The sequence below is a fragment of the Macaca nemestrina genome, chromosome 15 (genome assembly GCF_043159975.1).
Source record: "Macaca nemestrina isolate mMacNem1 chromosome 15, mMacNem.hap1, whole genome shotgun sequence".
Taxonomy (NCBI): Eukaryota; Metazoa; Chordata; class Mammalia; order Primates; family Cercopithecidae; genus Macaca; species Macaca nemestrina.
This window is the reverse complement of record NC_092139.1, coordinates 2493152-2506026: the sequence shown is the minus strand read 5'-3', so window position 1 is coordinate 2506026 and position 12875 is coordinate 2493152. Positions and strand designations below refer to the sequence as shown.

Here is a 12875-nt window from a genome sequence, read left to right as displayed (position 1 = left end):
TGGAAACTCCAGGTTCTGGGTCCTTCTTAATAAATCTTCTCGCTTTCTTTGAGTTAGCCTAGACATATTTTTAAAAATCAAGTGAATTTCAATTTTTTGTTTTTAGTTGTGAGTACCAGATAATATATTCAACAGCCAGAAAGTATTGGCAAGGCTTTTCCCCCTAGAGCTTTGGAATACTTATTACCTTAAAACTAGTTGTTCTTGAACTTAAAAATAAAAGCGATAGTTCAAAAGAGGTGTCATATTTTCTACATAATGAATTGGAATGTACCAAGCCTGAAATGTTCGATATTTATTTAACGGAAACGTTCAGCCTCCTCCGGATCCCAAGTGTTTTTTATGTTGTAGTATTCATGTACTGTTAGACACCTTTTCTAATCACCCTCTTTTATTTAAAAAGGAAACTTCTGCTTACACACTAGACAGACCTAGAAGGGTAAATCCATTTAGTGATGTTTTTTGATGCTTTGCTACTCCTTGAGGTGACCTAGAAACAGGAGAGTTTTCTGTGAAGGCTTGTCCTTGAGCTGCGGCTCCCCCTCGCCCAGCCCTGGGCCAGGGGGCCTACAGCCAGTGTGAATACAGCCCTGCTGGTGCAGGAAGCCCTGGGCTTGGACTCGCTTGTTTTCAGTCATCTCCTTGCACAGCTGCATCTGGAATCATTCTCTCCCTTTTCTAGGACCCATTGATTTTGAGAAGCAATGTGGCAGGTTTTTTCTTTTCATCAGGATGTAGAGAGTCTGAAATCCCCACACAGGAGCCATTTCTTGATGGAGGGCAAAGCTGCGCCATCTAGAAAGCTCTCAGTCCCAGAACCTGCCTTCTGGAGAGGTGCCGTGCGTGAGAACGAACATACTGCTTGGAAGCACCGCGGCGTAGTCGCGCTCAGACTCCGTGAAGTGCCGTGTCACGTGTACCGTGTCTCCCGAAGGGGAACACGCCTGGCCACTGACCTCCTGTTGTCTCTGCTTTTGGTATCAGTTAGAACACACAGCACAGCCCCACGAAGGGAGTGTGAGCTGCTTTAGGGACTGGGGTCCAGCTCCTCTCCATACAGTGATGGACAGACAGTGTCATAGACTGGAGAGGAAATTCGATTTTGTCCTTAGTTTAGGGAAAAAAAAGGCCGGGCGTGGTGGCTCACGCCTGTAATCTCAGTACTTTGGGAGGCCGAGGCAGGTGGATTGCCTGAGGTTAGGAGTTCGAGACCAGCCTGGCCAACATAGTGAAACCCAGTCTGTACTAAAAGTACAAAAAATTAGCTGGGTGTGGTAGTGGGTGCCTGTAATCCCAGCTACTCAGGAGGCTGAGGCAGGAGAATCTCTTGAACTCGGGAGGCGGAGCTTGCAGTGAGCCGAGATCGCACCACTACACTCCAGCCTGGGCAACAGAGCGAGACTCCGTCTAAAAAAAAAAAAAAGGCCGCCTGGCTCTGCTCAGGCACGGTGACTGGTCTGAAAGGTGCTCTGAGAATAGCTGTCCTCCTGGCCAAGAGCGGCCTGGCCGTGGGCAGCCACCCAGCAGGGTTCTGTGTTTCAGGATGACAGCTCTGGGAAGGCTGACAGCGATGTGGCTGACGACGTGCCTGTGGCCCAGGAGACCGTGCAGGTCATTCCCGGCAGCAAGCTGCTCTGGAGGATCAACACCCGGCCCCCCAACTCTGCCCAGGTCTGTGTCCCTCTGTGGCCTGACGCCCCCGCTGTGAGGCCAGGCCTTACTGCCTGCCCACATCAGACCTGCCCCTGAGCCCAGCACCTCGGCTCTTCCCTGTCCTTGGGCCCTTGTGTGCCACCTTGCCTCAGCCTGTTGTCCCAGAGCAGACGGAGGGGCCTCTGCCCGTGTTGAATTGGCTTCTGTTGTCCCTGGAGCTGTGTCCCGGCCCTGTGCTTGCCTGCCTTGGGGCCCGCTGTTGGGGCCGGGCACCGCTGCTCCAGGCACACATGCTTGTGCTTCCCCTGGGAACATCAGACAGACGCAGCCATTGCCGGCCAAGGCCCACACCGAGTGCATCTTATCAAAAGAGCCTTCCAGACTTGTTCGGGAGATTGCTTTTCTAACTTGTCAATTTAGATGCTTAAATGCATTGTGATATTTATTTTTGAAAATTTCACTTATAATTTTTATTAAATATAGATAAACTACATGTCTTATGACAAAATGTGATATATGGTTATATGATAAATATCACATGTAATATTTTAGTATCTTTTATAAATTCTTATTTATATATAAAATATATGCAAATTATGCAATTTTTTATGTCCCATAAACAGAGCAGAACGTGTAAAATACAGAAAAGGAAGCAAAACCTTCACTCTAAACACGTTATCTCAACAGTCGCTGTTATCATTTGATTAGAGCATGAACTGCTTTAACAATGCTGTTTTCTTTTTTGATAGAGGCAGAGCCTCGCTCTGTCACCCAGGCTGCAGTGCAGTGGTTTGATCTTGGCTCACTGCAGTCTCCAAGTTCTGGGCTCAAGTGATCCTCCCACCTCAGCCTCCTAAGTAGCAAGGACCACAGGCGTGTGCCACCATGCCAGACTAATTTTCTATTTTTTGTAGAGAGGAGGTCTTGCTGTGTTGCCCAGGCTGGTCTCAAACTCCTGGCCTCAAGCAATCTTCCTGCCTTGGCCTCCTGAGTTGCTGGGACCACAGGCATGAGACACTGTGGCCTGCCAACGATACTATTGGTATTTTAAATTTATTATTAGGAAAATTGCTTATGTATTTTTTCAGGGAAGTCTCTTTAACGATAACTTGTGCTTCCAGCCTTTGGCTCAGCATATGTGTTGAGTCCTTCTGCCTGCCAGGCCCTGTGGGCCTGGGCTCTGGGACCAGGCGGATGAGGTCCCAGCAGGGAGGTGGGGCAGGTGGTTGACTCACACCTGAGAGCCAGGTGGTGCCTTGGGTGCTAGGGAGGGCATCTGAGTGCTGTGGCTTCAGTCATGGGGTAGGGGTGGGGGTGTCTAGGGATTGCATTTGGGCGGAGGGGACAGCCAGGGCAGAGCCCCCTGGAGTAGACTAGTGTATGAGGGCTAGAAGGCCCAGGGGGCCATGAGGATGAGGGTGGGGGGAGTGCAGGGGTCTCCAGATGACTTCAGTATTTGTTATGAGTGACATGGGGCACCATGAATCATTTGAACAGGGAATGACGGGTGCGGTTGATGTTTCCTGTGGCCTTTCTGGCTGCTTGTTGATATGCTGTGAGGGCAGCAACAGAAGAGGAGGACATGGGTGGCGGCTGGAGGGCCTGGCTGTGGCAGGAGGACCTGAGTGGAGCCGGGGCCCTGAGGGCTGCAGAGGCCGGGAGGCTGTGGTGCAGAGGCCGGGAGGCTGTGGGTGCAGAGGCCGGGAGGCTGTGGGTGCAGGGTGCTGCTACAGGCCCGCTCGGGTGTGCTGTCCACGAGACACTGAGCAGACAGCTGCAAGCCAGAAGTCAGGCAGAGCAAGGCTCTGGCCCGCCACCGTGCCCGGCTAATTTTTTGTATTTTTAGTAGAGACAGGGTTTCACTGTGGTCTCGATCTCCTGACCTTGTGATCCGCCCGCCTCGGCCTCCCAAAGTGCTGGGATTACAGGCTTGAGCCACCGCGCCCGGCCAGCATTCCAGTTTTTAATGTGACAGATTAACTTGCTCCCAGGGCTGAGGCTTTGGCAGCTGCAGGGGTAAAGAGGAGGAATCTGTGGGCAGGTGTGGCTGAGGGCAGGGAAGGAGCAGGTACAAGCTGAGGGTTTAGGAGCGGGAGACAGGTAGCGTGGCCGAAGTGTTTCCAGCAAGCTGGTGACAAATCTGTCAATGAAATTGTGAAGATAGAAAAAGAAATGTGTGTGAGTTTTGCTGTTACACCTCAAAGTGCAAACGTTACAGCCACAGTGCATGATACGCACTTAGTGAAGATGGCAGAGGCATGGAATTTGCGGGTGGAAGACGTGAGTGGAAGTAGGTTCCCATGGTGGCAGTCAGGTAGCACCTGTGGGTTTCAGAGGCCCACTGGGGGTCTTGGAGCATCGTCCATGGTTCAGAGGCCCTGCTGAGGTCGCATCTCTGTGCCTGCTCCACAGATGTATAATTTCACCAGTTTCACTGTGAGCCTCAACGAGCTGGAGACAGGCATGGAGAAGACCCTGCCGCCTACGGACTGCCGCCTGCGCCCTGACATCCGCGGCATGGAGAATGGCAACATGGGTGCGTCCCTGCAGTCAGAGGAGGGAGCTGGGGCCAAGGGCGCCCTGGCTAGGGTGGGAGAGCACAAAGCACTCGGTGGCAGAAGCCAGGCTCTCCCCTAAAAGGGGAGCCTGGTCCCTCTCCCTAAACAAACAGGCAGGCTGCAGGCCTTCCAGCTAGGCTTCTCAGACCATCTGCGGTGATGAGCTTTAAAGATCTCTTGCCTGCCTCAGACCAAACCTTTTGTAAATAAATTAAAATTACATTACTAGAAAATGAAATGAAAAAGAATACATACAAAGTACAAGTCCTAGGCCAGGCGCGGTGGCTCACGCCTGTAATCCCAGCACTTTGGGAGGCCAAGGCTGGTGGATCACCTGAGGTCAGGAGTTCGAAACCAGCCTGGCCAACATGGCGAAACCCTATCTCTACTAAAAATACAAAAAATTAGGCAGGCACGGTGGTGTCCAACTGTAATCCCAGCTTCTTGGGAGGCTGAGGCACAAGAATCACTTGAACCCAGGAGGTGGAGGTGACAGTGAGCCGAGATTGTGCCACTGCGCTCCAGCCAGGACGACAGAGCGAGACCCTGTCTCATAAACAACAACAAAAAACACAGTAAAAACGAAGTGCAAGTTCCTCATTTTTTTTTATTAAACAAAAGTTAAGATTACATTTTGAAAACTGCAGGTGTTCCACCGTGAGGATCCGTGTAGCCCTCAGTGCGGTCACTGGCCCGTGTGTGGCGTATCCTGCGGCCTCACACTCTCCCGGTGGGCTCTGCATGCAGCATTCGTCTGTAACGTGGCTGATGAACAACTGTCTCTCTCACTCACTCATCTCGATGGAATCTGCAGGGAACCTCCTGGCTGAGGAGGCATATCTAAAGTGTCCTGGGTTTTGAGTTAGTGATGTTTCATTTATTTATTTTTAGAGTCGGGATCTCACTCTGTTGCCCAGGCTGGAGTAAGGTGGTGCGATATCGGCTCACTGCAGCCTCAACCTCCCAGGTTCAAGCGATCCTCCTGCCTCAGCCTCCCAAGTAGCTGGGGCTACAAGTGCATGCCACCACACCTGGCTAATTTTTGCAGGTTGTTTTTTAGACAGAGTCTTGCTGTGTCCCCCAGGCTGGAGTGCAGTGGCACGATTTCGGCTCACTGCAAGCTCCGCCTTCTGGGTTCAGGCTGTTCTCCTGCCTAAGCCTCCCGAGTAGCTGGGACTGCAGGCGCCACCACCACGCCTGACTGATGTTTTATATATTTTAATAGAGACGGGGTTTCACCGTGTTAGCCAGGATGGTCTCAATCTCCTGACCTCACAATCCACCCGCCTCGGCCTCCCAAAGTGCTGGGATTATAGATGTGAGCCACTTCGCCCGGCCAGGGTTTTTTTTTGGTTTTTTTTTTTGCTCAGGCTGGAGTGCAATGGTGTGATCTCGGCTCACTGCAACGTCCGCCTCACAGGTTCAAGAGATTCTCCTGCCTCAGCCTCCCGAGTAGCTGGGTTTACAGGTACCTGCTACTACGCCCAGCTAATTTTCGTATTTTTAGTAGAGGCAGGGTTTCACCATGTTGGCCAGCCTGGTTTCAAACTCCTGACCTCAGGTGATCTACCCGCCTTGGCCTCCCAAGGTGCTGGGATTACACTGCACCTGGCCTAATTTTTGTATTTTTTATAGAGATGGAGTTTTGCCATGTTGCCCAGGCTGGTCTCCAGCTCTTGGGTTTGAGCGATCCGCCTACCTCAGCCCTTGGAAGTGCTGGGACGCAGGCATGAGCCACCGCACCTGGCTTGAATTAGTGATGTGTTCGGAGAGAAACCCAGCTCACGAGGAGTGTGACTTGGGAAGGGATGTAACTTCTCATGCTTTGTATTCAGAATATATGCCCAGTCCTTCACAGAAGCCACATGGCAGTTACCCTGGAAGGTTAAGGCTAAATGGAGCTCGTCTTTGGTTGAAAGATGGGCTCTGATTTGCACAGCCCATGGTGGGGCTGGCTTCCCGTCCTGAGCGCCTGCTTGCACACTAGGGCATCAGGTGGTGCTCAGGCCCTGCCTGTCCTTCAGACTCCTGCACCCGCAGACTTTGAGTCGCGCTGTTGTAGAACGTGCAGCACACGCAGCCCCCCCACTCTGCTCAGCTCCATTTCGGAAGGGCCCCATTGGCGCACTGGCAGCTGGCCTCGGCAGTTGTGATTGTGTTTGGTTTCCCAATCAGAAAAGCTGTTGTCTGTGGCATTCCAGCCACAGTGAGACATGCCATCTAGAGATCTAGGTGCACGGGGGGTGGCAGGGTACGGTTCTGAGGTCTCTGTCTAACCTAAACTGTTTGTTTCTATCCTAGATCTGGCCAGCCAGGAGAAGGAGCGGCTGGAGGAGAAACAGAGAGAAGCGCGGAGGGAGCGGGCCAGGGAGGAGGCGGAGTGGCAGACGAGGTGAGTAGGTGGTAGCCACGCAGGCTGGGGCAGCAAGGAGTGAGGAGGCCCCACACACACCTGGGGACAGCCAAGAGGCCCCACACACATCTGGGGATGGTGGGGAGCACCTTCTCTCACCCCCACACCCCTGTGGCTGGACAGTTGCTGTTCCATGGCTCCATTAAGGTAGTGACACCAGTGGTTGCCCCTGACCCATGTGGTTCCCACTGCCCAGGTGAGAGCCCATCCCAACTTAGTGCACACTTTGCCGAGACCATCCGGCTGGGGGTGGCCTGTGCAGAGCGCCTGTCACCTCAGACCTGGGCCTACTGCCGGGCCTCATGGTGTGTTGGCCCAAAGCTTTCTTCTCAACTGTGGCAAAGTTAAAGAGAAAATGTTGCCTGAATGTGGCTGCTCCCTTTAGGAAAACACAGCTGGTGAGTGTTGAGGTCCCCCAGGGCCACAGCCACTGTGGGTCGGGAGGTGGCACCGTGTGGAGGCCGCGCCTGTCACACCAATACCACATCTTCCTGTCAGCGCCACTCAGGCTGATCTTCACACTGTGACCTGGAAAGGTTTTGTGAAAATTAAATCCCGTGTGCTGTGCCATGGCATCTGTGCACACAGAGGCTGGGACGATGGCGTGGGCCCGCGTGGGTCTCACAGAAGCATCAGCTGCCAGGACATGATTCCTGTTTCTGTAACTGTCCTAAGCTGGCTGTAGTTTATTCTATAATAGTCATAAGAGAAAAGAACCATTGAATAAGGATTCAATCAGTAATGTACTGTAATAAGTATAATTTTAAATGTATTTATAAGTAAAAGGTTTTAGTTCGTTAGAACAATCTTTGGGTATTTGTGAAGCATCTTAATTCTGTTAGGCCACCTACTTGGTAGGATCCATTTTCAAGGCCCAATAACAATGGTATCCAATGATTTACTTGTGGCTGGCATTTTGAAACCAATTCTCACTGTTTGGGCTTCCAATTTAATTTAATACTAGGCTTTGAATGGTTTGATATTTGGAATTTGCCCTTAATCCAGAGAAAAATCAGCTTTAAAATAGTTAACCTTTCCTCATTGTTTTGTTTTGTTTTGTTTTGTTTTTGAGACGGAGTCTCGCTCTGTCGCCCAGGTTGGAGTGCAGTGGCGCAGTCTCGGCTCACTGCAAGCTCCGCCTCCCGGGTTCACGCCTTTCTCCTGCCTCAGCCTCCCGAATAGCTGGTATTACAGGCATGAGCCACCGCGCCCAGCTAATTTTTTGTATTTTTAGTAGAGACGGGGTTTCACTGTGGTCTCGATCTCCTGACCTCATGATCCGCCCGCCTCGGCCTCCCAAAGTGCTGGGATTACAGGCGTGAGCCACCGCGCCCGGCCTCTTCATTGTTTTTTTAAAGTGTTAAAAAATATGTGAAAATAATGATCTTTTATCCTTTGAAGAAAATGTCTTCTCCTTTGTGAGTGCCCCCCCCACCCCACCCCCAACACTAAGGACTCCCCTTGGGCCCTGAGTGCCAGTTGGGCACTGTGGATGGCGGCTGAACCAGCCCCAAGGACTCCCCTTGGGCCCTGAGTGCCAACTGGGCGCTGCGGATGGCGGCTGAGCCAGCCCCAACACCCGGGCCCTGTGCTACCTTCTCTTTGCCTATAATGTCTTCCTTTGTCCTCAATTAAAAAATCAAATACTTGGTTTGCTTCAAATGAAAGCAGATATGAACAGTGTAACTGCTTTTGCCTTGAAAGGGGAGAGGCATTATTTAGGCTCCAGCAACTTCTCTGATAAGCGCCCAGTGTGAGGATTTTGTGTTGAGTTAAACCCTCCAGATTTTGTTGGGAAGTGAAATGGACATGGGTGGCTGCATATCTTTAGGTTCCAGCATTCACGTGACCACAGGATCAGTAATCCTCCATTGAGGTTGTTACCCTGGGCTGCATTTTAAAACCCATGGTACTGTGATGGTGCTGAATTGGGGGAACACACTCCTGCCCCCAGAGCAGGGCTGCGTTTTCCTTTTGGGGTGAGCATCTTCTGACCCCTCCCTTGTGTCCGGCAGGTGGTTCTACCCAGGCAATAACCCCTACACTGGGACCCCCGACTGGTTGTATGCAGGGGATTACTTTGAGCGGAATTTCTCCGACTGCCCAGATATCTACTGAGGGCCTGGAGGGGCCTGGGGCCCAGGACCGGAGGCTGACGAGGCTGGACTTCCTCGAGTGGCCACTCTGAGCCTCGTCACAGCAGAAACCAACTTTTCTAACGACTGTGTTCGCGGCGACAGCACCGTCCCTGATCAAGGATGTAATTCTAATTCACTGTTGATTGCCAAACATTTCACTCTGCTGTGCCGTCTCTTCATAAAGCTTCACTTGGGATCATCGTCTTCATTAAGGTTTCAACAGGGAAATTCTTCACAGCGCCCTTGTATGTGGCAGAAATCAGCTGGGGCTTGTTTAGCTTCCAGCTCACTCTCAGTCATAGAATGTGTAGCTAAAGGAAGTAGTGGGAAGGGGTTCATGTTCTCCTTATAATGCAGTGGCAAAAGGTTCTGAAAGTCTTTTAAACTCGAACCAGTGGGGGAAAGATGGATCTTGAAAATAATCCTGCAGAGAGCTTGATAAAGGCCAGGGATTGCCTTCTAAATTATGGTAATACAGAAGTGAAGAGTTTCAGAGCATCAGATTGAGTGAACAGTTGTCAGATTCTGTATTTTTTAACAATCTTCAATAATGTAAAGATTACTTTTAAAATATTTAAGTTAAAACTACTTGAATAGTATTTTGCTGAAGAGCAAGATATGCATTAATCACCGGTTTTATACTGTCCAAAATGAAGCATCACCGTGACAACCCAGAGTGGGCAGAAGCATCAAGAGCATGACAGGAAATCCTAAGACTGCTCCCGCCTCAGAGGCGTCCTGGCTCCAACTTGCGTGCCCTGTCGTCAGTGAGGCCTGGCTGTCACCGCACACCATGTCCATGTCTTCAAGGGGTTCATTTCTTTTTACACGTCGCGTGTACCCATAGCACTCTTGTGTTTCTGTTTTCCCAGTATGCATGTTTAAAATAGAAGTGACAAGAATCACATCCGGTTGTGTGCTGTGGGACGGTCAGAGGCAGAATCTACTTACAGTGGTGTAATTAAAGTTATTTAACCAAAAATAGGTATGTGTCCATCTCAGCATTCACCTTTATCAAGTGACTGATTTTCTTTCTTTTTTTTTTCTTTTTTTTGAGATGGAGTTTCGTTCTTGTTGCCCAGGCTGGAGTGCAATGGCACGATCTCGGCTCACCGCAACCTCCGCCTCCTGGGTTCAAGCGATTCTCCTGCCTCAGCCTCCCGAGTAGCTGGGATTACAGGCATGCGCCACCACGCCTGGCTAATTTTGTATTTTTAGTAGACATGGGGTTTCACCATGTTAGGCTGGTCTCGAACTCCCAACCTCAAGTAATCTGCCTCAACCTCCCAAAGTGCTAGGATTACAGGCATGAGCCACTGTGCCTGGCCGTGACTGATTTTCTTTATGTAGAATTGTCAACACGAGAGATCACAGTGGAGCACTTTGAATGAAGGACTGTCGGTTGTGTGCATGCACACACACTCAACGCACAGCTGCTTGGAGTCCAGGTTACTAAGGCCGGCACTTCTGAATGACAGGTGCCACCTGCGTGTGTCTTGGTTTCCACACCACACCTGTGATGGAAGCACTTCTAGAAGTGAACATGTGTTTTGAAAGCTTGATTTTGTAGCTTTGGAAGCTGGAAGCGATGGTGTTTGGTGCCAAGTCCCGTGTGGCTTTGGAAGCTGGAAGCGATGGTGTTTGGTGCTGAGTCCTGTGTGGCTTTGGAAGTTGGAAGCAGTGGTGTTCGGTGCCGAGTCCTGTGTCATCCTTGGGACCTGCGAGCTCCGTACCAGCCACTCAGAAGTGTCTGAACAGAAGCACTTGGTGACTTGTAACTGGGTCTGAGGATTTAGGATTGTGGCATTTTTCAAAGAGGAGACTTGGAAATCCCCAATGGCTGGAAGGTGGAGCCCATGTGCCTCTGGTGGAGGGCTACCTGCTTTTCCACACTGCGGCTGTGAACCAGCTCATTCTCCAAGAAAGATTAAAAGCTGAGAACATCCAAAGGTGAGACTCAGACACATTGAAAGTGACTGCATTTAGGGAAGTTTAACGACTTCTTACTGATCGTTCCAATTCTTCCTGGTTAAGATAATTTGCCAACAGGTTTGTTTCCAAGTCCTCTCCCAGCACCAGGCTCCTGGTATTTCAGGGGCTCGTTGGCTGCATAGATGGCCCCTCTTCTGCTGTCCCTGAGCACAGACACCAAACCAGAGGTGGAGGAAGAACGGTAGGAAGGCTGATTGCAAAGGCAGCTGTGTGTCAAAGGTTATTTTAACTTTTTATTATTTTTGTTTCTGCAAATGCTAACACGTAAACTATGACCTAACTTTTGTCACCTTTGATATCTATTGAATGTTAAACATCTCTATTTAATAAAGATGGCCAGCACTTAATGTGTGCAAAGCGATGGCCTTCTCGTGGGCCACGTGTTTGAGTGTGAGTATGGCCTTGACCAAGGGTCTTGGTGCTTGATTCACTTTTAGAGATAGGGTCAGTTGCCCAGGCTTGAGTGCAGTGGTGCAATCATAGCTCATTGCAGCCTCGGCTTCCTGGGCTCAAGCGGTCCTCTAGCCTCAGCCTCCCAAGTAGCTAGTTCCACCATCAGAGTGAGAGGTTTTTTTAATTTTTAAACATTTTTTGTAGAGATGGGGTTTCGTTTTTGCATACCAGGTTGGTCTCAAACTCCTGGCCTTAAGCTATCCTCTGCCTCAGCCTCCCAAAGTGCTAGGATTACAGGTGTGAGCTACTGTACCAGGACCTTGGTTCTTTTAAAATTAATCTTGTCATGTAGGATGTCCTTACAGAATGAAAAACCTAGCAAGTTTATTCCCCAACAGAACCTAATACCTTGATTGGATTCTATTGCTAATTGAAATTAGAATTCATTTCCATGGTCATTGGTTCAGGGTATATGTATTGTGAGCTGCTGGAGACAGAATGGTGAACAGGCGTGCCTCCCGGAGAGCTGTATGTGAAGCACACGTTGGCATCGCTGCTCACCAGGCTCACCCGGGATGATGGTGTGGATCTGAGTCGCTAGCCACCTGCGACGTCTGCCCTGCCCTAGTGTCCGAGGCCAGTGAGGGGTCAGGTGTCACCAGCACCTGTAGCCTTCTCACTGGGCGAGGCTGGGGTTGTGGGAAGTGGGGGCAGCCGGCTCTGGTCCCGGGCCCTGATGGGCATCCAGCGTTTTGCTGATGCAGGCTTCCCTGAGGCCAGACCCTCCAGAGACTGCTGTCTGGGCGGAGATTGAGCCAGCGTCCCAGAGGCCTTGATCGTGGGGAGGCGCCTGTGTGCGCCATGTGTTTCCCAGCCTCCATTGGCAAGTGGGAAAGCTGGCACAGAAGAGCGGTGCCTGCAGGTGCCCCCGGTCACCACCACCGCTCCCAGACACCATCTCCAGAACTCACGGCATGTGTGCTGGTTGGAGGGTCAGGGCTACAACTCTGCCCACAAGCAGTCTGCTGCAGGGGACGCCAATGTCAGACCCAGCAGGGCCCAGCACTTGAAGTGCCACATGCCACCCTGGTGGCCTCCGGGCACCCCACTGTCCACGTGTCTGAGCATGGAGCTGTCCATCTGGGGCACTGGCCTTAAACACCAAGGACCTGCCACGGGTTGCCAGACACATCCGAACACAAGGTCAGGAGGTTCGAACAGGACGAGAGAAATTCCTGGAGGCCTCCTCACAAGGCGTCCTGCGTCCTGCTCTTTGGGGAAAATTTCTCCCCAGCAGAAATGGGGATTTACAAGTTTTAAAGGTTCTTGTCATTTCCGTGAAGGAAAACAAAGCAAAGACAGTTACAAGTTCCGATGAGCTTCCCACTGTGCTGGGCGACAGAGTTCACAGGGCGTGGGCAAGGGGCACAGCTGGACCCAGAGGAGAGTTCGATCCATCCGAGGGAAGTCATGATGGTCCCAGTTTTCTCTGATGGGCACGTCTGGACTTCCCTGTGTGTAAAGTGGGCACAAAAGACGGGGCCCCTGCGGTGGCCAAGAACTTGGCTGTGGCTCCTGCTGCTCGCCAGGCAGCGTAGGAGCTGGGTCTCCCTCAGGACCCCTCAAAAGATGTCCCTCACCGTCCTCTACAGGCTGATGTAAAATTTCTGGGAGGCAAAAGCCACGTTTGCCAATTCTGGGTACGAAGTTCACTTTGCAGTCGGTCCT

General features: G+C 51.2%; 1 protein-coding gene across 3 annotated transcripts in view; it reads left to right on the top strand.

The window, feature by feature from the left end:
* LOC105470538 (oxysterol binding protein like 2) overlaps window positions 1–11115 on the top strand; it is a 58870-nt gene extending 47755 nt beyond the window's left edge. For all 3 annotated transcript variants that reach the window (XM_011722626.3, XM_011722624.2, XM_011722625.3), the window contains exons 11-14: window positions 1543–1671; window positions 4066–4189; window positions 6513–6603; window positions 8640–11115. In XM_011722626.3, the coding sequence (XP_011720928.1) occupies window positions 1543–1671; window positions 4066–4189; window positions 6513–6603; window positions 8640–8742 (447 nt within the window). In that variant the 3' untranslated portion in view covers window positions 8743–11115. The remainder of the gene's footprint in view (window positions 1–1542; window positions 1672–4065; window positions 4190–6512; window positions 6604–8639) is intronic.
* Window positions 11116–12875: the final 1760 nt, after the last annotated feature.